The sequence below is a fragment of the Globicephala melas genome, chromosome 5 (genome assembly GCF_963455315.2).
Source record: "Globicephala melas chromosome 5, mGloMel1.2, whole genome shotgun sequence".
NCBI lineage: Eukaryota > Metazoa > Chordata > Mammalia > Artiodactyla > Delphinidae > Globicephala > Globicephala melas.
Genome location: NC_083318.1, coordinates 61881693 through 61908581, shown reverse-complemented (window position 1 = coordinate 61908581; position 26889 = coordinate 61881693). Strand labels below are relative to the sequence as shown.

The 26889-nt window shown below is 42.7% G+C and overlaps 1 protein-coding gene across 1 annotated transcript in view; it reads right to left on the bottom strand.

Moving 5' to 3' along the window:
- NWD2 (NACHT and WD repeat domain containing 2) overlaps positions 1 to 10835 on the bottom strand; it is a 205231-nt gene extending 194396 nt beyond the window's left edge. Inside the window, exon 1 of the mRNA XM_030881012.2 lies at positions 9337 to 10835. Within this exon, the coding sequence (XP_030736872.2) occupies positions 9337 to 9487 (151 nt within the window). The 5' untranslated portion in view covers positions 9488 to 10835. The remainder of the gene's footprint in view (positions 1 to 9336) is intronic.
- Between the last annotated feature and the right edge of the window lie 16054 nt (positions 10836 to 26889).

Sequence of the window (26889 nt, the reverse complement as noted above, 5' to 3'; positions counted from 1 at the left end):
TATGTAACACCCTATAGCTCACTGTCTCCTCTTCTTTGTATTAAGATATTTCACTGGGATAATTTGGGGTATGTCAAACTAGATGATCTGATTTAAATGATGCTGGGTAACTGAAGGCTTCCACCGTGTACAAATGCTAAAGTCGAAATAAGTGAATATTCGTGCTAGGGAAGAGAAGCCCTTCTGGAGCGGAAGACTCCTGGACTCTCTTTACTGCCCCGCTTACCCTCTCCAGAATCGGGTGGGAGGTTAAAGGGTGACTTGTTTGACTGGAAAATGTGGGAAGAATAAACCAGGCAAGCTCTACCCACCTGCTCACCCCTCTCCCTGGGGAAGTGACCCGTCTGTTCACAGAGAGCGTGGCTGTGCTCCCCGCTCCAGACTCCTGTTCTGTGGAGCAGACCCTCCGTCCCTCACCCTCCCCAGCCCCACTGCCAGTGTGGGGGCAGAAGACTGTCTCATTCCGATGTTTAGTGCTAGGAAGCACAAAAGCATCCTCTGGTGTTACCTTTGTCAGCAAAAATGGTGATAATTTGATTTCCTATCTGCAAACTCTTTGGTCTTTTTTCCCTCAGTTCAGAATTTGGGGGGATCTAGAAGGGTACAGTTTACAGAGTCACTGTCAAGCCTCAACAACTCATCATCATCACAACAACAGCTATTATGATTAGTAACTTGTTGAGCACTTGCTATGTGTCAGGCTATCAGGTTACTACATGTTCACGTGTTATCTGATTTAATCTAATTAGGACAAAGCCGAGCCAAAGAAACCACACGACATAACTGGGACTTTCAGTAGCTTTCATAGTTGGCCACCATGAAATCCTCCCCTCCCTGCATGCACGTGCCTCACCCCACATCACGAGATGGGGTCTCCTTCCCCTCCCTGTGACTCTAGGCTCACCTTAATGACTCACATAGATAGGACGCAGGGGCAGGGAAAGTGACATTTTGGGACTTCGGAGGCCAGGCCTGAAGAGGCCCAGCAGATTGCACTTCCTTTCTCTGGGGAAGCCAATCCCCTACAATGAATGCTGAATGATGAGAATAAGCTGGCGCGAGGGAGCCCTCATGGAGGAGCACAGAGGAGCCAGACACAGGAGTGAGAAATGTGTAAACCAGTAAATCACTGGTTTAAGTCACTGCGTTTTGGGGCAAGTTGATACACAGCAACTGAAACAAAATACAAACTTGCAGACGCCCTTTAAAATGGCAAATGCACCATTGCTATGGTGTAACAAGAATTTTTAAAGATCAGTAGATGATTTATGAAACCATCAAGTCACGATCTATTTGGACACAGAGTACCTATATGGTCCAAGTCACGCTTTCTTAAATGTCATTCTAAATGAGCCACTTTCAAGGGACAAACGATACCATCACCTCAAGACATCAGCGCCACTCTTATTCAAAAGGATAAAAGCTCTTCGTTGAATAATCAAGGTGATCCCTCTCTATTCCCTGTAGAGATCTCACCATCTCTTTGCCTCATATTCCATTACTGTAGAGAACAGTTTCTACACCCTGGCTCTCCACTCCTTCCTCTGGGGGGCCCTCCCAACCCCGCATCCTCAGCCCCAAGCTGGCGTACTCACCCTCATTGTCTCTTTAACGCTCTGCTCATATTTTAGCTCAGTGCCCATCACATATAATTTATGATTCACGTAAACTCTGTGAGAGCAGAGACCCGCCTGTTTTGTTACTGTTGTATTCTAAGCACAGAACAGCACCCATATGGAGTGGGTACTTCACTCATTGGCTTATTAGTGGTTGAATAAGTGAATGAGTGAATATGCCTTCCCTCCCACCCCGGGCCAGATACTGTTTCTTGGGGTTGAACATCCGATAGCACTTCTTTCATTCTCTCCCTTGTGATGGAGGGGCTGGAAGCCTGGAGGGTCCTACTCGTACTTGTGGCCAGGGTCCGAATGCAATCCCCTTCTGCCAGATGGACAATCTGTGTGAGATCTGGAGGGCAAGGGGAACCAGGGAGGTTCTTCTGCCACCAGCTGTGGTTGACACTCAGGTTCAGCGCGTGCTTGTAGAAGCCAGCCAGCTACCCAGTCCCCAGCGGCAGCTGTGATCCTGGCAGTGGCTTCTACATTTTCCTGCCCTCTGGGTGACAGCTTTGGCAATGGGACCTAAATGCCTAATGGTGCCCCTGACTTTCACTCCTTCAACCCTTGCACTGTTTCCTACAGTATCTGGAACGGCTTTTATTTTTGCTACTGAGTTCTGATAGCTTCACAGACGGCATTCCCTTGAGGGCACGAAATGCCTTGTTCCTCTCCGCATATCCATACCTGCAGTGTCTGGATCACAGTGGAAACTAATAAAGATGATAAGGATAATAATAGCAAACAATGTTTAATAAGTGTCCAGCACTGTTCTAAGTGCTTTACGTCTATTAGCTTATTTAATCTACTCAATAACCCTGTGAGGCGGGTACTACTGTCTTCTTTTAGAGATTATGAAACTGAGAACAAATAAGTTAAACAACTTGCTTAAGAAATCACTGCATTACACGGTGGACTGAGGAGTCGTCAAACCTGGCTAGTTTGGCTCTCAAGTCTGTAGTTGTATCTAGTATTCTCTCCTGCCTGAATAATGTTTGCTGAAGGACTTGAAGACTCAACCACTAAAATTTTATAATTCATTTATTATAAATGTCCTGTGTGCATTTATCATAAAAGAGCCAGCCGTTCACGATATTTTCCTTTAAGACTCTCAACTTTGAAAGATATTCTTGCAGCATCAGAAGAGTATATAAATGCTTCTTGTGCTTAACTACTTTTCTAATGACTCATAAAAACAATGAAAAAACAAGGAGCCTGGATATTAGTATTGTAGGAAAGGTAAGAAGAACCATGGTAAAGAATATTCATAGGTTTCTTGAGAATTTCTTGACACACATCGTTCTGCCTCTTGTCTGGGAGCACAAGCTAAAGCCAATGGCCATTGGATGCAGCAACTGTAGGGATTATCTCTCTCTTATTACTGTGGCTTCTGCCAATTGGAGAATAAGCTTTCCGACCAAGACTCCAAAGGAATGGAGAAGAGAGTCAGGGAAGATGCAAAGACGAGTAAAGTAAAAAGTCTAAGTGGGAATGGCCTCAGCATCCAATCATTAACATTGTAGACAAAAGTGCACAATCTTCAAAGATGACCAGTGCATAAATCTGTGTGTGGGGGGGGGGGTGGTGAGGGGATGGGAAACAAACAAAAGAGGCATTGGAGGTATCTTTCTCTCCACTCCAGATGTCTCCTGACACACAGAGGGAGCTACTAGTAGCCGTGGACAGGGCCGGCACTTATTCCTCAGGGGACAAGTGTCTTTATCTGATGGATGCATTTGGAAGGAAAATCTGAGCACAAACAGCCCAGCCCCTTCTTTCTCTCTTGTAAGTAAACCTGTCATTCTTCTCAGCTCCTCTGTATCTTAAATTTTAGAGGGCTCAACTCTGCCCATGGGGAGGGGTCTGGACTTTGTCCACTGCTGATAGTGATGGGGAGGGTAAGTCTGTGCAATTCTGAGGTTCAGTACTGGGAAACCCACTTGCCTCAAGTTAAAAGCCACATTCCCCAGTAAAGAGCCACAGCCCTTACCTGCAATTACAAAATCCCCCCAGTGTTGAAAACAATTTTTTTCCCCAATTCATCTGGCAGCAAAACCTGAAGTGACCTCAGTCGATGGTGGCAAAACCTGACCTTGATGGACATGACGCCACTTACAGTCCTTATTACCCCACTTAGAGATATGTGTCCAATACAACAGCCAATAGTCACATGAGTCTATTTAAATTTAAGTCAATTACTGTGAAGTATTAAAAATTCAAATTCTTAGTCATACTAGCCACATTTCAAAAGCTCAACCGCCATATGTAAATAGTGCTCTCACACAGAATAATGCAGATAAAGACCCTCAGCATTGCAGAAAGTTCTACAGTACAGCACTTAGTCATGTTTTCTTATAAACATATTCATATCTGATTATCAGATATTAATAATAATAAACAGCATATGCACCATTTTCCCCCTAAATCTAAAAAAATGTGGAATTGCAAAATCGCATCTGGCCCAGGGGATCACAGATAAGGAGTACTGGCCTGCTTCAGCTTTTATTAGTTATAAAGGCAATATTTGGTCTTTTTTCAGGTTTAGACTTTACCTATTATGGACTGAAGGACTGTATCCTCCCAAATTCACATGTTGAAGTCCTAACCCCCCACAATGTGATGGTATTTTGGGGTGAAACCTTTGGGAGATAATGGTTTAGATGAGGTCATGAGGGTAGGGTCCCATGATGGGACTACTGTCCTTAGAAGAAGAGACACAAGAGTTCCCTCTCCCCCATATGAGGATGAGGCAGGGACTGGAGTGATAAAGCCACAAGCCCACAGACGTCAAGGACTGGCATCAAAGTAGGAAGAGGCAGAGAAAGTTTCTTCCCTAGAGCCTTCAGTGGGAGCACAGCCCTGCTAACACCTTGATTTCAGGTTCTAGACTCCAGAATCATAAGACTATAGATTTCTGTTGTTTAAAGCCCAATCTATGGTAATTTGTTATGGCAACCCTAGGAAATTAAGACAGATTTTGGTACCAAGAAGTGGGGTGCTGCTCTAACAAATATCTAAGAATGTAGAAACAGTTCTGGAACTGGCTAGAGGCTAGAAGCGTTTTGAGGTGCGTGCTAGAAAAAGCCAAGAATGCCATGAAGGGACTGTTAAAGGAGACTCTGGTAAGAGCACAGAAAGAAAAGAGGAGAGCTGGAGAGATGGCTTCTCAGAGAATACATAAACAATCATGACCAGACTATCGACGACAAAGGCCTTCTGGTGACTCTCAGAAATGAGAAACATGTTTTTGGACAATGGAGACAAAGTGACTTATACAGTAGCAAAGAACTGGCTGAACAGTGTTTTGTGGAAGTTAGAATTTAGAACCAATGAAACTGGATGTTCAGCTGAGGAGATTTCTAAACAAATTATTGCAGGATTGGCTTGGTTTCTCCTAATTTTATAGTAAAATGAGAAAGAGGTGAATTGAAGTAATAACTGTTAAGCAAAAAGGAACCAGAACTTGATGATCTTGAAAGTTCTCTGCCTATCGATATTGCAAAAAACATTGTTCTGAAAAGAACAGGAAGGGTGTGGTCACACAACCATTTGGTAAAGAAATGAGTATATGTGTGAAGCATGGACCGTCCCCCCTTAACCCCCCTGCCCAGCAGAAACACGGCCAGTGTGAACTGGAGGAGACAGGTTGACAGAAAGGAAGGCTGTCAGACCTCTTAGGCCCTACAGGACTGGAAACACAGGGCTACTGCCTGTGAACATGTGTTCTTGAAGACAAAGGAAGAATGACCCCAAAGATTCAGAAGTCATCAGGGCTGCCTCCTTGGTTTCAAAGTTGGGGGAGGCATCACCTGGGCTTCAACAGGGGAGGTGGCCTCTGCCTAAAGACTTGGGGGCAGGGCCTCCTGGAGCCTGGGTGGGTGATTCCCTCCCGGCAGAGCCATAAAGGTGAGACTGCCACCCCAGCACGTCCAGAAGGCAAAGCATCACATCAAAAAGGATTATTCTAGAGCCTTAAAACCTAACGGCATTTGTCTTGTCAGGTTTCGGATTTGCTTGGAATCCTTCATCCTTTTCTTCCTTCTAATTTTCCCAGTTTTCTCATTCCTTTCGGAATGAAAAACTTTATCCTACGCCTGTCCCCTCATGGTATCTTGGAAGCCTATAACTTATCTAACAGCTTCACAGCTGGAGGGGAATTTTGCTTCACGATGAGTCCTATCTGGAGTCTCACCCACATATTATTTAGCTGAGACTTTGGGCTTCAGACTTGAGAGTTGATACTACAACAAGACAAGGCTTTTGCAGTTGTTGGGATGCAATAAATGTATTTGGCATGCCAGGAGGACATGAATTTTGTGGGAGGGTCAGGGGCAGAATGTTATGGATTGAGTGTTTGCCCCCCGCCCCGAGTTCATATGTTGAAGCCCTAACTCCCAATGTGATCATATTTGGAGGTGGGGCCTTTGGGAGGTAATCAGGTTTAGATGAGATGATGAAAGTAGAGTCCCCAATATGAGATGTGTCCCTATAAGGAAAGGAGCCTTGGGTAAGAAATGAAGCACAGAAGAGGAATACTATTTAACAGGCCCCTCCAATTTCAGTCACAGGGAGAGAACTGTGCAGGCTCCTCTCCTCTGCGTACTCACGGACAATTCAATTCAGGCTAATCACAGTGGAGAAATTTATATGTGCTTTAGAACCACTGTTCCAAGGAGGTATAAGTGCCATTCTGGCAGAGAGACAGTGGTTAAACGACTGGAAAAATTCCAAGGATTAATAAAGATGCCACAGATGGGACTGCTACGTTGGTGGGAGGTGGGACTAGATGAAGTCCAAGGTCCGTCCACGCAAGAGAACGGGGGACAGTTACTCCTCTCCCACACTGGTTCTTCTTGAGTGTCTATCACACAGTGGGGACAGGTCTGATGCAGATATGCTTTTGCATAGGAATGTGTCCTTCAGAGTTCAGAAAATCCTGCCATTTCCTTGAACGCTCCTATGGCTACCTTTTCATGGGGGTAAAGTGGGTCAGGGCAGCTATGGTTCCTTCCTGCTACTCAGCTTCTTGTGGCTGTCAGGCTTCAAGAGGAAGGCCAGCATTGTTGACTACAGCCAGCTGACTTTCTTGATCATATGGGTGTTAAGACATTTACAGAAATCAGGCATGAACCTAAGTACCAAGAGAGATGTTTTGAGGCCCCTGCAGGCTCCAGCTTGTTTCATTCTGCTAGATGAGTTCTGCTAGATGAGCTCCAGCTTGTTTCATTCTGCTAGATGAGCTTAACCTGGTGCCTCAGTTTTCTCCTCTGTAAAATAGGGAGAACACCCTCTGGTCTACCATCCTCACAGGGTTTGAGAACGAAAACCGAACTACTGACTGAGCTAACCTATGTTGTAAAAACATGTATTATCCTAATTACTGATAGAGAAATTTCATACAAGCTCTGTAAAGCAATCTAAGGGAGATCCTTTCTGGATTCTTAAAAGTACTGCTATGAGTTCAACACAGAGAAGCTTTTATTTAGAGCATAAACTGGATTCCTGCTTGTAAAGAAAAGCATGAGATAAAATTCTTTGTCTTAATTTGACAGCGGAGAGACTCTTGAGTATTGGCCAACAATCTAATACGGGATCGCACCAAAACACAACCATTTGCTTCCTGAGTCATATCCATAAAGATCTGGTGGTAAAGTGCTGTCTCTGACAGAGCATTTACGGAGATCGCAAAGCTTCATGTTCAGGCTCTTAAAAAAAATACCTATCTCTGTCTTTTCTATTTAACATATCCTCGGCTCTCCATTTGGGATAAAAGTTGAAGTCCTGCTCCTATTGCAATTTCTCAGGTAAGAGTCACATTTCTGGGCTTTTAAGATCAATGTTCAAGCTGCCCAGCTCAGTGACCAGAAGGCATGATTCACCCCCTCTCTTGTCTGCTGTCCTAATGTTAATACACGCTGAAGCTTCTACTGTATTTCAAGAAATGGGAAAACTTATAGAATCACATGTACTGGCTTAAGAAAAATGACACTAATCTTGAATATTAATTCAATATTAAGCTACCTTGATATAAATCCATTATCACTGATTTTTATCCTAGAAATTACAAATGTAAAGAAAAATAAACTACTAATTATATTAGCAGACTTTTCACTGTATTTAAAAACAACTTGTTTAAAGAAAAGTGTTACTTAACTGGTTTTACATCAGCACACTTAACACTTCTTATGAGGTTTTTTTTTAAGCTCAGGAAAATTAAATTCTCTCAAATACTGTTTTATCAATATTTTTAAAAACAACACCGAAAACTTAAGTTGCAAACTTCCTTAGGTCCTTCAACATGCTGCACAGCCCCACAGTTCTCTTTATCCAGATTTAAGTAAAAAATCCTGTAAGACATAGTTCAGATGAAAGGAATTTTAAAGAATGTACTGCAGCTTTCAAAAAGCCTCCTTAATTACTAAGTGCTGTGAAACAGAGTTGTAAATTGATGAGGACAGTCATACCCTCCCTCAAAAGTGTACAGCCCTTCTAATACTAATCACTGTGGGTTATCTATTTGATTCTTTTCCCAATCCCTTTGTCATAAGGTGAACTGTACCTGAAATTTCTGCTAGCGTTTTATGAAACAGTAATTTTTTTAGAAAGCTATTTTTTATAGGTCCTCTGAATCCTTTTTACAGGCAACCAGAACCTTGGGTTTTGCAATGATGATTCTATCCATATGACTGTTAACTTTCTTTTTTTCCTTTACTTCTCTGTCAGAACCAAGGCTTGTTAGAGTGTAGCAAGTTTCCCATCTCACACGCCTATTTCAGTCTCCTATAAACTCATCTTAGGGCCAAACACTTATTTTTCTGGGAAAGAGCAACTCTTACAGTTTTATCCAAGCCAAGTCAAATGCATCCTACTTTTTCTTCACTTACTGGGAATGAAAGTTAAGGTTCAGGACTGTGAATTGATAGGCAGTGATGAGAGAAAACTGACCACCCGGAGCTCAGCCGCTGTGGTTTGTGAATGCAATAAATCAACAAGTTTTCATTTAGCAGCTACCAGGGCCCCAGCCTTTAGCTGGAACACGACTGAGAAGGCCAAGTTCTAGACCGGGGCCATCTAGCCCAAGACCCAACTGTAGAGATGAACTCATCCTGAACGCTCCACCTGGAAACCAGCGTCAGCCTGTTTCGGGACCGCACAGCGCGTTTCCCCTCGATCTCTGCGGATCTTGGGTTCACAAGAGTCTCCTTAGCTCCCCAAGACAAAGGGTCCCACTAGCACACCGGCAAGAGGCAAGCCTCGGGGAACCCCATGCTCTCACTTCGCCTCGGCCTGAACAAGTGGCAGAGGAGGGAGCCCCATTCAGGAATCTGCCGCGGAGCCCAGAGAGCGAGAGGACGTTTCACGATAACCTCGGAGAAGAAACCGCTAAAGGAAAGAAAAACGGGGTGGGGGTGGGGAGTGGCAGGATGAAGCTTCCAGAAGCGTCTGTTAATACTTCGGACATTTCTCAGACCAAGGGAAAAGAACCCAGAGGGCGAGAAATGGGTGTCCCAGGGGAAGTCAGCAGGCAGAAGGAATGAGCGAGGGAAGAAGAAAAGTGATTCAAATTAAAGTCCCAAGCGCTCAGGACAGCCTCGGTATTAGCTAGAGAAAGGGAGCGCCGGGGACGCACGGCGCGCCCAGCTGTGCCATGGCACTCTCTCTGGCTCCGCCGCGTAGACGGATAGAAGGACAGACGGACAAGCGCAAGCAAAGGACTTACCTTCAGGGTTGGCGCTGATGAAGACCCGGACGCTGCGGCCGGCTGGCATCAGGTGAGAAGGCAGGGCGGTGAGGTTCCCAGAGAAAGCCGCCCGCCGGAGCGCAGAGTCCCGGGGACAGGGCAGCTTGGTGCCCGCGCCGGCCGGCCACATTGCCTTCAGGGAGGAAGAGCCGCCGACTCCTGCTTCTCGGGTTCCTGCCCGCGGCTCCGCGGAACGGCTAGGTCGATCCCCGCAGGCGGCGCGGCTCAGAGCCGCTCCGAGCCCGAGGCGACGCGGGCGAGCTCCGTGGCACACACCAACGGCCGGCGGAGAGCGGCCATACGGACCCTCGGGCCCCTCTCACCGCCGCCTCCTGCCCCTCTGGGCGTCAGCCTTCGCTTGTTGCCAGGGCTCAGCGCAGTAGCGGGCGGGAGCGGGAGGTCAGCGTGGCGGCGGCTACGGGCGCGGCGCCTCTTTGCGCCAGGAAGCCGAGTCCATGGCCATGTCCCCGCCCGCGCCCGCCGCTAGAGGAGGGGGCGGTCAACGGGGCCCGGACAGAGAGGGCAAGTGGAGCGGACCAAACTTTATCTACAAAAGGCGTCCGGAGTTTATCGCCAGCCGCCTCCCCTGGGGCACAGGAATATCCCGCGACTTAATTAAATTAAGGGCGGTTCTGTTGCGGGGGCCTCGGGCTGCCAAGGGTCTCCCTGGCTTCTCTGAGGGCGAGCCCGGGCGCTCCTGGCTGCCTCTTCGGTGGACGACCAGAAAGAAATTAGCCCGAGATTTCTGCTACTCCTCCTCCAACTCTACTAAGGGTCAAACAAGCCCTGAACATTTTCCAAAACGCTCTCATCCCGGCGTCTGCGCGTTTTTTTTGCCTAAGTGCTGGGAATTCCGCCTCAAAGTTAGACGCACCACGGAGCCCGGACTCCCAGGGATCGAAGCACCAAAACTCGGGACCGTCTCGTGCGTCCTGGAGGGAATATCACCGTGGCCGTTTCTCTTGGCGCAGGTGGCGAGTCCTGCCGCTCCGTTCGCTCCCCACGCCCAGCAGAGCCGGGGGTTTTTATAGCGAAGCAGCGCCGCTCACGTGCTCCTCGCCGCGTGCTCACGGAACCTTTTCTAGAGCCGATCTCCGCAGCGAGCCCTCCCGAGGTCTCTAAGTCTCCAGGGGTTATTTCCTGCTCCCACCCGGGCGCATTCCCGGGCCATTCCGCCAGCCCGGAGGCTTCGGGGCCCCGCCGCACGGGAGGATGCCGGGAGCCCCGCGCGCCCTGGCGCGCGCCTGGGCTCCGCAGACCAGTGTGGACTCGGGGGAGCGCCGCCCCGCGCAACGTCCCGCAAAGTGCAGGTGGCCACGGATTGGAGCCAGGTGCGAGAGATCAGAGTTGGCGTGGAGCAGCTTTTCCAAGTTCGTGCAGAGCGTGAGTTGGCTCCACCTGACGCTGATCCAACGTGGCCAGAGCGCATGGGGGGACTGTTGCCTGGGGTCGGGGCGTGAGGTGGACAGTGCAAGGAGTCTGATCTACGTCCGGGGTGACGTGAGATATAAAGGGACCGAGCCATAAAATTGCCATCTCCGGGCCGCACTTCATTGCACCTCCAAAATTCTGCAAATCCCGGGGCACGAAGGAAGTGTGATTGTGCTGTGGGGTGGCGGAAGTGAGCAGGGCGTGCTTAGAGCCTTAACGGGACTTTGGTCTCCAAACCCCTTATGTTGAGCTTTAGGGCAGGAACTCCTGGCTTTTAGAGAGGAAGAATAGCTTTTCCAAATCTTTGAGATTGGGGAGGGACGGCTGGGCACAGGGTGAAGGTAGCTCAACTGCTGGTTTTAGCCTCTCACCTGGGGCTTCTGCTGTAGGCAGCTCCTGGCCTCCTCCTGGCCTGCACTTCTTCTGGGCCCAGCTGGTGGCAGTGAAGTCCTACGCACTGCTGTTTATTTTGTCACCCCGCCGCATCACCAGCACACACTTTCTGGGGTAACCTTTTCGGAGAATTGGGTCTCTGGGTTTTTAAGGCTGCCTCTTCAGTACTGAGAACCAGGGGGGCACACAGCAGTCCTTACTTTGTAATAATTTGATGCAACCAATAAAGAAAACCTTGAACGTGCCCATGTATTAGTTCAACTGATCCCACTTAGCAAATTATCTCCTTCCTCTCTCCAACCTCATTACTCCCAGGTGGGAACTTTCTTCAGCAGTAAGGACAACTCTCTGAAAGCTCTCCTGATGTCCCAGGAGGTTCGGACTGGGCTCTCTGGAAGAGGTTATGAATATACAGTGTCTATTACAGTATCATCCTTTATGAATATACAGTATTTGTTACTGGAGAAAGGAGAGCCAGGACCACTTTATGCCTGATCTCAGTGTTGTTTATGAGACTGATGAGGAGTTGCCAGATTGTCAAGGGCTCGCCGGCCTTCCTCCTTCTCATCCACCGCCCCGCCCCCCCACCCCGCCTCCTTATCTGGTGGTTTCTCTCTTAAAAATCAAACTACTGGGGCTTCCCTGGTGGCGCAGTGGTTGTGAGTCTGCCCGCCGATGCGGGGGACGTGGGTTCGTGCCCCGGTCCAGGAAGATCCCACATGCCGTGGAGCGGCTGGGCCCGTGAGCCATGGCCCCTGAGCCTGCGCGTCCGGAGCCTGTGCTCCGCAAGGGGAGAGGCCACGGCAGTGAGAGGCCCGCGTACCGGAAAAAAAAAAAAAAAAAAATCAAACTAGTGTTTGTGTCTTCTGACCTTTGTTTCAGATCTCAAAGTGTTTCACTTTCTTAGGATGACTTTGGGATTTTGGGCAGCCTCTATAACCTAATTAAGTGTTCTCGACAGGCCGAAGTTTAGCATCTGCCAGTGTCACTGCAGACCAAGGATGCAGAGGAGAGAGAATTGCACGGTATCTGTGGGACCAAGCTTCCAAAGGCTCCCAGCACAGCCAGCTTTGCGTCAGGTTGAGCCGGCTGCTGTCTTTGGGTTATCAGGGCGGTTTCTACCTAAGGATACCCAACCTCCCCCTGCCCGCCCCCAAACGCACGCTTCTACCTTCTTCCATTCTGTCTCTTGTTAACATTGGATAGCCTAAAAACAGAGATTCATTCATTAGCATGCAGATGGCATAAGGGAAGAGTCACTCATGGTGCAAACATTTTGTTATGAATTAACTAGATCTGTTTCCCACCCTGAGGAACTGTAGGCTGTACAAGTGGAGGGTGGGGAGGGAGAGAAACTGGAAAGGGAAGGGAAAGAGTGGGCATGAATGTGGAAGGCAAGCCCCGACTTACAGTATGGAGACAGCTCTGTTTTTATCTGTTTAAAACACTTTACAAACATGTTATTATTACTCCCATTTTATACACACAAAAAAACAAGGCTCAAAAAAGAGAAATGACTTACCCAAAGTCATATAACTAGTTAATGCTTGAGCTGGGATCCAGGTACTGGGGCCCCTGTCTCAGTAGTCTTTCTAACACAACACCTTTGTTTTCTAATTTTGCCCAGGTCTGACCCTGGCTGGCATCTTTAGTAACCCGAAAAATAGGTGTTCAGGCCTGGGTTCACAGGTGTGGAAGGCTGGTTATCACAGACCAAATAGGAAAGAAGTTCTGCTACAAGATCACACAAGACTAGACTCTTCCAACGTGTAGGATGTTGATCTGATGACCAAGACTTCCAAATTCCTTGTTTCCCTTGGGTCCTGTCTTTTCCTCATAAGACCACAGGTAAACCCATACCATCCCTGAAGTTGGCTGGAGCATCTAGAAAAGCACCTAGAAATAGAAATAGGAAAATAAATGTACATGAAAAATGGGCTTGGGACCAAGCTCGTGATCAGGAACAGGTATTCCCCTCTCCATCCTCTCACTCACTCCACTTTGCAGGCCAGAGGACCACAAAGAGGTTACTATCTTTATAAACAGTGATGCCAGCCCTTGATAAAACAGGGCTGCTCAAAGGTTAAATTACTGCCAGGTTCATTATACTCGTAAAGCTAGAAGGATTCCTTGCAGTCAAGGAATCCAACTCCCCTTAGTATATAGATAGTGCCCCTCCCACAAAGTAATTTTATAAAACAGGAGGAAAGAAAACTAATGTCTAATAATATTGATATGTTAAGCGTCTGTAAGCTAGACATTGTATAAAGCTTTTAATAGGTTTCTCATTTAATCCCACTGTATCTGGGATCTGGGCCAAATACCTCTCATCTTCCCACTTGATGCCCCTTCTTGGACACCGTTGTCCCTTGTACACCTCTTGTGATGTATGTGTACGTTGCTTGTTCCAAAGTCCATGGTATGCAAATGTACCTCACCTACTTCCCTTTCCTGTGAAAGCTGGTGATTTTTCACCCAGCTGCATGGCTGTATCACATGTTCAGTTCATTCTGCTTAGATAATGGGTGTGGTGATCATAAAGAACATTGACTCTGACCCAGCAGAAGGAAGATACATCATCCAAACTGTATTTACCTGCATGTACATTTGCATTTCTGTACATCAAATATTCTGGCCTGGATGCTTCTGGACCAGTGTTCTGCATTTTTCCTATTGTGGATAGAAGTGGAAATAGACCCCCTAGTGTTATGAAGATGACCAAATTAACACACCATACTACTGTATAACACAAAATCTAGCCAGTGAAGCCAACCATGTGTTTTTGTGTTTCCCAAACTTGTAGAAGTGTTTTAAACTTAATGTTACATTAAAGTTCACAGTTGCTCCCTGATATGGGTCATAAATATTTGAATCTCTTTGCTAAAATGAGAAATGGCTTATGTAGGGTCACTCAAGCAAGGAATCTTGTTTTCCAGAGTTCCAGCTCAGGATATAATCCAGACCCTCAGGAACCCACTTACTTGTTTACAAAATGGAAATTTTCAGTTTATGTGAGATTTGTCAGCATAACAATTTGCCAACAGAGATTGTTGATTCAGAGGTGTCTGCAGCATGATAGAATTCACAGCAGCTTGGTTTTAAATAAAGTTACACCTTTCTGAAATTGCTATCTGATGTCTTCATGGCTCAGAAATTCTAACTTTATATCCACCCCCTTCCAATTCTGTGTAATGTATTTTCTGAGCAGTCTGCTTCTTACAACCTTCTATACAATTACATTGTTATGAGAGTACTATGTCTGTCATACAAAGTAGAAGAAAGTAAGGTAAGTTTCTTAATAAAAAATCTGTATCATGACATTAGTCACAAATACAGTACCTTTAGACACCCTCTTCTCTCTTCTTCCATCATTTGATACTTATTTGGAAATCACTCTTTACAAATCACTTTCATACCTGTTAACTCATTTTGATTCTAACCCTGTGAAGTAGGTTTTGGATTAACTATACTCCTACTCCCCATTTTTCTAATATGAAAAAGCGGGTCAAGCAATATTAATGGCATGTCCAAGTTCACTCAGTTGGTGGATGGTAGAACCAGTCTAAAAACTGGATCTCTGCACACCAAACTATAGGTTAATTATAATATACCACGTGGCTACCAATATGTAACACGATCCATTTGGCCAAATCGATAAACATCATTTGCATTTTCTATACATTTTATACTAGTTGTTAGGAAAACCAAATAATATAGTGTATAAAACATTCTGCTTGAATGGCAATGTTAGGTACATTTACATTGGTTTTTATATTTTTACTGAGCAAAAGCTAACTCCATATCATTGAATTCTATTAACAGCTCAGTTTTATGTGTTTTTTGGTTTGGTTTTTTTTTGCGGTACGTGGGCCTCTCACTCTTGCGGCCTCTCCCGTTGTGGAGCACAGGCTCCAGACACGCAGGATCAGCGGCCATGGCTCACGGGCCCAGCCGCTCCGCGGCATGTGGGATCTTCCTGGACCGGGGCACGAACCCGTGTCCCCTGCATCGGCAGGTGGACTCTCAACTACTGCACCACCAGGGAAGCCCACTGCTCGGTTTTAAACATGAGTACAAGAGGCTCAGAGAGCTTAAATGAGTTTGTTTGAATATATACCCAGGAGTGGGATTGCTGGGTCATGTGATAGTTCTATTTTTAATCTTTTGAGGACCCTTTATACTGGTTTCCATAAAAGCTGTACCAATATACCTTCCTACCAACAGTGTACAAGGATTCTCTTTTCTCCACATCCTTGCCAACCCTTGTCTTTCATTTTTTAAATAACAACCTTCCTAATAGGTGTGAGGTGATATCTCATTGTAGTTTTGATTCACATCTCCCTGACAATGATTTTTTCATTGTCGTCATTTTTTCATTGGTATCTTTTCATATATCTGTTGGCCATTTGTATGTCTTCTTTGGAGAAATATTGATTTAGTTCCTTTGCCCATGTTTTAATTGGGTTATTTAATTTTACTTTATTTTTTTGCTATTAAGTTGTATGAGTTCCTTATATATTTGGGGTATTTATCCCTTATAAGATATATGGTCTACAAATATTTTCTCCCATTCTGTTGGTTTGTTGATGATTTCCTTTGCTGTGCAGAAGTTTTTAGTTTGATATAATGTCACCTGTTTATTTTTGCTTTTGTTGCCTGTGTTTTTGGTGTCATATCCAAAAAAATCATTGCTAAGATCAATAGATAAAACAATCCTAAAATTCACATAGAAGCACAAAATACTCTGAAGAGCCAAAGCAATCTTGAGCAAGAAAAACAAAGCACATTTGTTTTTCAAATCACATTTACTTAATTCAAATTATAGTACAAAGCTATAGTAATCAAAACAGTACAGTTCTGGCATAAAAACAGACACATCAACCAATGGAACAAAATAGAGAGCCCAGAAATAAACCCATGCATACACAGTCAACTAATCTTCAGCAAGGGTGCCAAGAATACAGAATGAGGAAAGGATAGTCTCTTCAATAAGCATCGTCAGGAAAATTAGATATCCATATGCAAAAGAATGAAAATGTCCCCTTTTCTTATAACATGAAGAAAAATCAACTCAAAATGGATTAAACCTAAGACCTGAAATTGTAAAAGTCCTAGAAGAAAACAGAGGGGGAAAGTGGTTTTTAAAAATGATTTGAACACTACTTGCTGGGTTATAAGATACTCAGGGGAGTAAAACTGTAATAAATAGGAAGTGGTAAGTCAAAATAGAATTTTGCCACCTTTTCTGAATAATTGTGCTAATAAGGATATGACAATAAAGTTTACTAACCATAATCCAATATGTGGTCCAATTCAATTCAAAGAATAAACTATCATTTGAAATCAAGTGTTTGCTTTATATATGGTTTAGATAGAAAATAATAAATCAGCCATCTGTCCAACACAGGGTTTTTGGTGGAAAACAACAGAACTGGTGCTGACTGGCTTAAGCATGTAAGCAATTTTCTGGAAAATTATTGGGTAGTAATAACATTGCTGGGAGGGATGAAAAACCAGGCTTGGAAAATGGGAGGGGACCAGAAGAGGTCAGCTCATTGGATCCACAACGTAGTGTCACAAGAACAGACACTTAGCACTGACACTGCTGCTGCTGCAGCCTGAACGCTGAAGTACACCCTTGCCACCACCAGTACCATTCGCTGGATACCACCACTGGCACCATTGCCACTGGGCACTAGATGTTGCCATCACTATTGCCCTGTAATCTATTACACTATTGCTCTGGATTCTGAGGCCAGGAAGCCAGGGAGAGTGACTATCTGTCCTGCAGGCAGTACAGAGTTTTCTAAGCACTAGAAGGAGGTTCAGAGGTCAGATGGTTAAAACCTTTACACACCTCCCCGAGCAAGTGTACAGTATCTGTTCTTATATGGCCCAGAACATCTGGATGCTGTGGACAAGGGATGAATTGAATGCTTTTTGCATTTCTAGAATAAAATTAGGATAATGATGCTCTACCTCTTTAAGACTCAGATACCTGAAAAAGCTCACCTCTCTTGGACCACAACCAAGAATAACAAAGTGAGCTAAGAAGAATCCTCTAAGCAACCACACTCTATGTTACAATGTTCACACACTGTTGCTCGCTCTCTTGACTCATGGGAGGTCCCAGAGGCTCTCTGTCAGGGTCTCGTCACATGTACTATATTCACAATTCAAACAAGCTGGGTTTTCCTGGTTGGCAGAACCACAGCAGATTCGAGACAATGAATTGGAAGAGGAAGGGCTGCTATCTGGAAATGAGAAATGACTGTTCCCAGCAGAGTCAGAAACCATATGACAGCAGAGGTAATATGTACACACACACACACACACACACACACACCAGTCAGTGATCTAGGGACCACTTAATTTTGGAACAGTAGAACTCTATATATCTCAAAATGGGACAGACAAAGAATGAATAGATCCTGAAATTGAGACAGACTAACTTCAGGATATTGCAAGTACTTGGGCATAATTTTCAGTAGCAAAAAACTTAGAGAGTTTAGACAGAAAGGCAATTGGCACTTGTGATATCCAGTAGTAAACATCAAGTAGTTGGAGATCAATAGCAAATGAAGAAGGCAGAGATTCAGTTCTCTTATCTCCAAGAAGAACATTGTAGGGCACTTTTACTTAAGTGCCTGAAGCAGTGGTGGTGGTAGTAGTAGTAGTAATAATGCCAATGACAATAATAGTAATAAAGTAAACACTTAAATGCCTTTCACTGGGCTAGATATGGTTCTATGAGTTTATAGACATTAACTTATTTAATTCTAAGCTGTCATCCCTGGGAAGGAGGCACTATTATTATTCCCATTTTCCATATGAGGAAACTGGGGCGAGGTAATGTCAAGATGCTTGCCTAGATCACGCAGGATGTGGTGGGGTATGTACTTTAATGCAGGCAGTCTGGTTCCAGAGTCTGAGTTTCAAACATTATGATATACTCCATCTCTAGATGCTAGGTAGCATATACCAATGTAATTATCCAGGCAAAGGAGAACTAGCTCAAGACAAGGAAAGTAGGAGGAAACTCAGGTTGCAAAATTTGTCTTAAAGGTAAGGGAATGGAGATAATAGTAAATGAATGTTTACTCTGTGTTGCATTCATTACCTTCATTATCTCATATGGCCTTCCATATGCCATATGATACTGTTACTCGTTTTACAAAGGAACAATCTGAGGCTTGGAGAGGTTAAGTAATGATCCATCCTCACAGAACTTGTTAAGCAATGAAGCTGGGATTCAATCTCCATTCACTTACTGCTACAGGGTAGCACTGCCTTTAAACAGTGCAAAAGCCAGTTGCAAGAATGAGGTATTAAAATTGTCCATTCATATATTCATCCATTTTATTTATTTGCTTGTTTTATTTGTTCATTTATTCATTAAACACTTCCTGTTAAGCATTTCTTTGTTCCAAGGACAAACCCTGTTCTCAGGCAGTCCAGTCTAGTATGGGACTCCAAAAAATGTTATCTGTGTAGAGGAAGACTCTAATGAAATGACCGTCAATCAGTTTAGAGGTTTCTTAAACATTACTAAACCCAGTAAGACAAGTACATACTTGAAAAGACATCAGTTGACACTCTAGAAAAAAAGGGCTGCATGGAAGCAAAGAGTCACGATGCCCAACAATGCAAGAGCAAGAATCTAAAAGGGGTTTCATGGGCTCTACTCAAAAAGGTAGTGGGCTATAATAGCAGGATGTGGGTTTGGGAAACAAATGGATAAATGCGGGTTCCAATACTGGCTTCGACATTTAGAAATTGTGGCTATAGCCTAATAAATTTTCTTCTCTAAGCCTCAGTGCCCTTCTCTGTGAAATGGACATGAGTTGACTACTTTTCAGTGGTGAACAGTAAACGTGTTAAAGGACTTAGCACAGTGCCTGGTACTCAGGGATGGTGATTATTATTAGAAGAGAAGCCCAGCTAGACATAGTTATTAATTTAAAAGGGGATCGTGACAGCAAAACTATGTCAGATTTTTAAAACTTTGTAGTTTTAAAAAATTTTAATTTATATTGATAAGGTCTAGTAAAAACAAACAAAATCAAACAAACCAGTCAATGACTACAATTCCATTTGAGGAATTTTGGCTGTTTGTGTCTTGTTTCGTGTGTTTGGGGATGAGGGTTGCAGGTCTACCAAAAGGAGCTGAGGACGTTGGATTTTACTCTACAGGCAGTCTAGCTGAGATGAGAAAATCTAGGTAAGACATGAGCTAGAGCAACATGAAAAATGGCAAGAGAAGTACATTGATTCCTGGGCCTGTGGCAAAGCAGAAAAGGAGATCACAGAACGTCAGAAGATATCTTGCAATTTAAAAGTGGAAAACTCATACTGTTCCTGATATTGAGGTCCAAGATCAAAACAGAGCCAGGAACAAGGCTCAGAATAGATTCATGCTCAGTAGCTGGTAAATATCCTTTAGTTAGGAGTTGGGGGACTCTAGGAGCCTGGGTCGACGCAGTGTAGGTACTGCTGAAGCTCTAAATGTGAACAGAGGAGGGATCTGGGAACAGGCAGCGTTAATTACCTCTTAGCTCTGGCACTTGCTATTTCCTCTCTAGGCTTTAGCAGTAGCCAGTAGCCTCTGGATTGATCTTTCCATCTTCATCCTCAACTCTCCTGTACAGCTTTTCACAAATATTCTGCTCTTAACTTTTATTTCCTGTCTTCTCTCTACTCTTCATTTACCGATTAACTTTGACTAAATCAAGGTGTAAAACTCAGTATTGTAGTTTTTGGTACTGAATGGCTTCACTTCCATCCTTCAAAGCTTATCCTTTCCAAGTCACTCTCACAAAAGCCTTCCCTGATTTTGCCAACTAAATGGAATCCATCTCTGTTTTGCTCCATCTAATGTTTGCATTACTGATATAAAGGCAAGGTTATGTTGCAATAACAACCAACCTCAAAATCTCTGGGATTCTTTTCTTCAGTATCATACCAGAGGTTCTAGAGAGGGCAATTAAGAAAGTAAAATAAATAAAAGACATTAAATTAGAAACAAAGAATAAAACTTTGTATTTGCAGACAACATGATCTTCTATGCAGAAATCCCAAGAAAGCTACTAAAAAATACTAGAATAAATGAATTTAGCAAGGTTACAAAAATCAATTGCACTTCCATACACTAGCAATGAATAATACAAGAAAGAAATTAAGAAAGCAATTTCACTCACAATAGCATCCAAAACAGTAAAAGCTCATTAAAAATAAACTTAGCAAAAGAGGTGCAAGACCAAAAGCAACAAGACATTGTTGAAAAAAATAAAGGAAGATCTAAATGAATGAAGATACTTTATGTTCATGGATCAGAGGATTCAGTATTAAGATGGCAATACTCCCCAAATTTATCTACAGATTTAATGCAATTCCCTGAAATTCCAGCTGGTCTAATTCCTTCCCTCCTTCCCCCTTCCTTCCTTCCTCCCTCCTTCCCTCCCTCCCTCTTCCTTTCTTTCTTTCTTCTTTCTTTCTTTCTTTCTTTCTTTCTTTCTTTCTTTCTTTCTTTCTTTCTTTCTTTCTTTCTTTCTTTCTTTCTTTTTCTTTCTTTCTTTCCTTCTGCAGAAATTGACAAGCTTACTTTAAAATTCATGGAAATGCAAAACCTACACTAGTCAAATCAATCCTTAAAAAGAAATGACAAGATTGAAGGACTTTACACTACCAGATTTTAAAACCTATTACAAAGCTACAGTAACTATGTGTGGTACTGGCATAGAATAGATACATGTGTGGTACATATATACAATGGAATATTACATAGCCATAAAAAGGAATGAAAGTGGGTCATTTGTAGAGATGAGGATAGACCTAGAGTCTGTCATACAGAGTGAAATAAGTCAGAAAGAGAAAAACAAATATCATATATTAACACATATATGTGGAATCTGGAAAAATGGTACAGATGAACCTATTTGCAGGGCAGGAATAGAGACACAGATGTAGAGAATGGACATGTGGACATGGCAGGGGAAGAGGAGGTTGGGACGAATTGGGAGATTAGGATTGACATATATACATTACCATGTGTAAAATAGATAGCTAGTGGGAACCTGCTGTATAGCACAAGGAGCTCAGCTTGGTGCTCTGTGACGACCTAGATGGGTGGGATTTGGGTGGGAATGCAAGGGAGGTCCAAAGGAGGGGATATATGTATACATATAGCTGATTCACTTTGTTGTACAGCAGAAACCAACACAACATTGTAAAGCAATTATACTCCAATTAAAAAAAGAATAGAATTAGAAGAATAGAATTAAGAGACCAGAAAGAAATTCTTATGTTTATGATCAATTCTTTTTGATGAAGGTGCCAAGACAATTCAATAGGAGAAATAAGAATCTTTTCAACAAATGGGTCTGGGGCAACTGGATATCAACATGCAAAAGAATGAATTTAGACCCCTACTTCACACCACACGTAAAAATGTTCTTGAAATGGATCATAGATCTAAATGTAAGAGCTAATGCTATAAAACTCCTACAAGAACTCATAGGAGTAAATCTTTGTGACCTTGGCTTAGGCAAAGTTTTCTTAGATATAACATCTAAAGCACAAGTGATAAAAGAAAAAATCAAAACATTGGACGTTGTCAAAATTAAAAACCTTTGTCTTGCAAACATATCATCAAGAAAGCGAAAAGGCAACCCACAGAATGGGAAACAATACTTGCAAATCAAATATTTGATAAGGGACTTGTGTATAGATTATATAATGGACTTTTCTAACTCAATAATAAGAAATATACCAGTTATAGGGGCTTCCCTGGTGGCGCAGTGGTTGAGTATCTGCCTGCTAATGCAGGGGACACGGGTTTGAGCCCTGGTCTGGGAGGATCCCACATGCTGCAGAGCAACTGGGCCTGTGAGCCACAACTACTGAGGCTGTGCATCTGGAGCCTGTGCTCCTCAACAAGAGAGGCTGCGATAGTGAGAGGCCCACGCACCGCGATGAAGAGCGGCCCCCACTTACCACAACTAGAGAAAGCCCTCGCACAGAAACGAAGACCCAACACAGCATAAATAAATAAAAATAAATTAGTAAACTCCTACCCCCAACATCTAAAAAAAAAAAGAAATATACCAGTTATAAAATGATCAAAGAATTTACTAGACATTTCTCCAAAAAAGATTTACAAATGATGAATAAGTACATGAAAAAATGAACAACATCATTACTCATTAGGGAAATGCATATCAAAAGTATAGTAAGATACCATTTCATACCCACTTAAATGACTATAATAAAAAAAGCCAGACAATAACAATTGTTGGTAAGGATGTGAAGGAATTGGAATCTTTAAGCATTGCTGATGCGAATGTAAAATGATGCAGTCACTTTGTTTTTGTTGTTTTTTAAAAACAATTAATTAATTTTTAAAACTGCGTTGGGTCTTCGTTGCAGCACATGGGTTTCCTCTAGTTGCGGCGAGTGGGAGCTACTCTTCGTTGCGGTGCGCGGCTTCTCATTGCAGTGGCTTCTCTTGTTGCAGAGCACGGGGTCTAGGCTTGCGGGCTTCAGTAGTTGTGGCTTGCAGGCTCTAGAGCACAGGCTCAGTAGTGGTGGCTCATGGGCTTAGCTGCTCCACGGCATGTGGGATCTTCCAGGACCAGGGCTCGAACCCATGTCCCCTGCATTGGCAGGCAGATTCTCAACCACTGCGCCACCAGGGAAGTCCCTGATGTGGTCACTTTGGAAAGTAGTTTGGCAGTTCTTCAAAATGTTAAACGTGATTATCATATGATCCAGCAATTTCACCTAGAGCAATTCTAAGATAAACAAAAATATATAACAACACAAACTTTTACAAAAATGTTTGTAACAGCATTATTCATAAATGCCAAAAAGTGGAAACAACGCAAATGTCCAACACGTGGTGAATGGATAAACAAAATGGGTACATACATACAATGTATTCAGCAATAAAAAGGAATACATTACTGAGAGATGCTACAACATGGATGAATCTCCAAAATAATCTGCCTGGTGAAAGAAAACAGTCACAAAAGACCACATATTGTACACGTCAATTTATGTGAAATGCCCAGAATAGGTAAATTTATAGAGACAGAAGTAGATTAGTGATTGCCTAGGGCTGGGAAGATGAAGGAGAAATGGGGAGTGAGTGCTCATGGGTATGAGAGTTCTTGTTGATTAAATCTTCTAAATGATGTTGTTCTGATGAAAGTGTTCTAACATTAGATTATGGTGATGGTTACATAACTTTGTAGATGTACTAAAAACTACTGAATTGTATACTTTAAACAGGAGAATTTTGTGGCATATAAATTATACCTCAATAAAACTGTTTAAAAATCATAGTGTTTTAATACAACGAAAGTTTCTCACTCCTGCTGCATATCCAGTGAAGGCTGGGAGAGGAGCTTTGCTCATAGTGGACACTTTAAAACCCTGGCTGATGGAAGCACTACTTTCTCATATACTTCTATGATCACTAAGGTAGAATAAAAGGAATGTGGTGAATTGCCTTATTGGCCCTTAAGACCTCCACCTGGAAGTTATACACATCACTTCAACTCATGTTTCATTAGCCAAAAGAAGTCACATGATCACACCTAACTTTAGAGAGGGTAATTTCAACTCAACTATATACCTAGGAGAAAAGAACTGGAATATTTGTGGAGTATTTTAATGAACACCACATTGGTCTTATCTTCTTTCCTAGGTTTTAGTTCCTGAGCACAGTGATACCATATTTCCTCACTGCCATAGTTTCCTTAAGTTCTTTTTTTTCTTTTTGAATAAGATGGAGGTATTTACATGAGTAAGATTAAAAAGAACACACACACACACACACACACACACACACACCAGTCTAGAATAGTACTTTCTTCACAGTAAATGTTTCATAATTATGTGTCAGTAGAATAAATGAACATGAAATGATTAAGCAACAGTGCAGAGCCATGCGTGATTAATAGCCCAATGTGTGGATTAAGGATGACTACAGTAGGAGTTTGGAAAAGAGGAGATCAAAGCGAGTGGAGGTGGCAGATGCACAGTAATGGGTGTTCCCAATCTCTATCTCTGGTATCAGTACAGATGGATCACTAAGAACTGCTGCAGTGACCCAGATGGACGGTGTTATCTGTGTCACAGTTTGTTTTTTTCCCAGATATGGGTTGGGCAGAGACCTGCGAGCTTAATTAGGGCAGTAAAGAATAGGATCCAAATCACTTAACCTTTCTGAATCTCATTTTACAAATCAAGATTGTCAAATGTAGCTGTGTAACGCCTTAAAGCCCTGTGATTAAATATGCTATTAGTATTGTATGCAAAATCTATCAGAGAGTAAAACAGTACTTCATGCGTATGGAGCTGTTGAATATGTCAAAGCTTTAATAGCCGTCTGGAGTTAAACCTGTGTTCCGCTGAATTTAGAGTTTTCACAGACATGCTTTAATGAAGAATCCCTTCTTTCCAGAAATTCATTAGGCTGTTACACATACACTTGAGTCATTTTTGCATCATGAAGAGGTTACTAAATTAAAAGGATTGCTGAGAGTACTTTCAAGGCATTGCTAATTCTTTCAATGTATTTGGACTTTGAAGCAAAAATTTAATGCTGTGTTGGCTGGAAGAAATCAAAATCTCTACTTCCTTCACATTCTTATTAGATATATATCTTAATTAATTTCAATTCTTAAGGAAAGGACCTTTTCCCTCAAGAAAGCTCTTTACATGTCCATTGTCAGTACTGGTTGTTTTTTTTTTTTTTTGTACATTTATTTATTTTATTTATTTATTTTTGGTTGTGTTGGGTCTTCATTGCTGCACATGGGCTCTCTCTAGTTGCGGTGAGCTGGGGCTACTCTTCATTGTGCTGCGCAGGCTTCTCATTGACGTGGCTTCTCTTGTTGTGGAGCACGGGATCTAGGCATGTAGGCTTCAGTAGTTGTGGCACACGGGCTCAGTAGTTGTGGCTCGTGGGCTCTAGAGCACAGGCTCAGTAGTTGTGTCCCTGTGGCTTCCCGGACCAGGGCTCGAACCTGTGTCCCCTGCATTGGCAGGCGGATTCTTAACCACCGTGCCACCAGGGAAGCCCCCTGTATTGGTTGTTACAGTGACCAAAATCACCTAATAGTAGCCACGCTCCACTACCTGGTTTGCAGACAACTCTAAACACAGAGAGAACAGTTAACTTATTCCTAGAAAATAGTCTCTATTTTTTAAATATTCAGTTACAAGTTTTTTTTTTCTGTTAAAAATATTTCTTTCCTTCTACCACCAGAAGGGAACAGTAAAAATTTGGGTTAAAAAGTCAGGAAAACAACAACAACAACAACAAAACCACTTACCACTAGCACATGTAAGTCTTAGTTTAATCTATTTTAAAATGAGAAAAAATAACTAAGAGATATGGGAGCAGATTTCAATTTTTGAAAACTTATGATTATGGAAAGAATAGGGAAATATGAATCATTTGGAAATAGGAATAGTGAAGAAGCTATAAATTAAAATTTACACAGCCTACCTTAATAGTTAGGTTTTTGGAAAGATGTAGAATGTCTACTAGGAGTGAAAAGCAAAAACATTTTCTTACCATAATCACTTATTTGAGCTTTTTATTTGGAATTACACAGCACTTGGCACAGAGGAAGTTCTTAATACATGCTTCTAGAATGAATTGCCCATACCATTTCAAATGATCTTGGAATATATTCAAAATAAAAGACAAGTAGTTTCATCTAGCAACGGCGCATATTAACACCAAGAAAGCCATATGTGGAACAGAATATTTTTAGTATTTCGCTAAGGGAACCACACTACAGTTAATTCTGCAAAAAGTAAATACCTTCACAGCCTAGAGTTGCAAGGACAATCATGAATAATACCACAGAAATATCCATAAAGAACTTCTCATGTAAACTGATAAAAATATTAACATCTATCTTTTGTCTATTTGCTTGTTGCATCAGTGGAGAAGTGGCAAAATCAGTCATGTGACACTTTGCCCCTATTAGATAAACACAGTTTATTTCAGCAAGAATTTATTGAGCACCTACTACATTTTTGTACTGTGATGTCACCAAGGATATAGACTTGAAGAAGGAGACTGATTGAAGAAGAACCTTGAGGAAAGACAGATAGAGGGAGGAAAAAAATGACATTAAAATTTTACTAAAAATAAAAGGAACAACAATTGATATTTACTTTATGCACCGTTATTTTCTAATCCCCTTACTCCATCTGACTCAAGACATGAGAATTATAGTAAGTCAAGAAAGCTCTCCATCTGTTAAAAATGTAGATTAAGCACTTAATCTTGTGGGCAGCCACACAGAGCACCAAGAAATTTCTCACAATTGAAATAATAAAAGCAGGATCCCATCTTTAGTTAAGTGTAGCTGATACAGTTTTCGGAATGATCTCTACTGTATTAATAGATAGGTTTGCAAATATCTGCAAGGGTCTAGTGCTCCCCTTTGTTCTCAAGTGAGATGAAATACACTATGCAACTGGCATGACACTCACAAATTAGGAAGACAATTTGCCATGCATTGTAAGTAAATTATAAGGTAGATACTTGCTGTGTGTGCCACTCATCTTTGCCTCCTTGCTCTCCCACTCTGTGACCTACTTTCACATGGATGCAGTGCTAGCTCTGGCTGCTGTGTTCACATAACACTAAATCAGTACCTCCACTTTTGATCAGTTCAAGGGTGG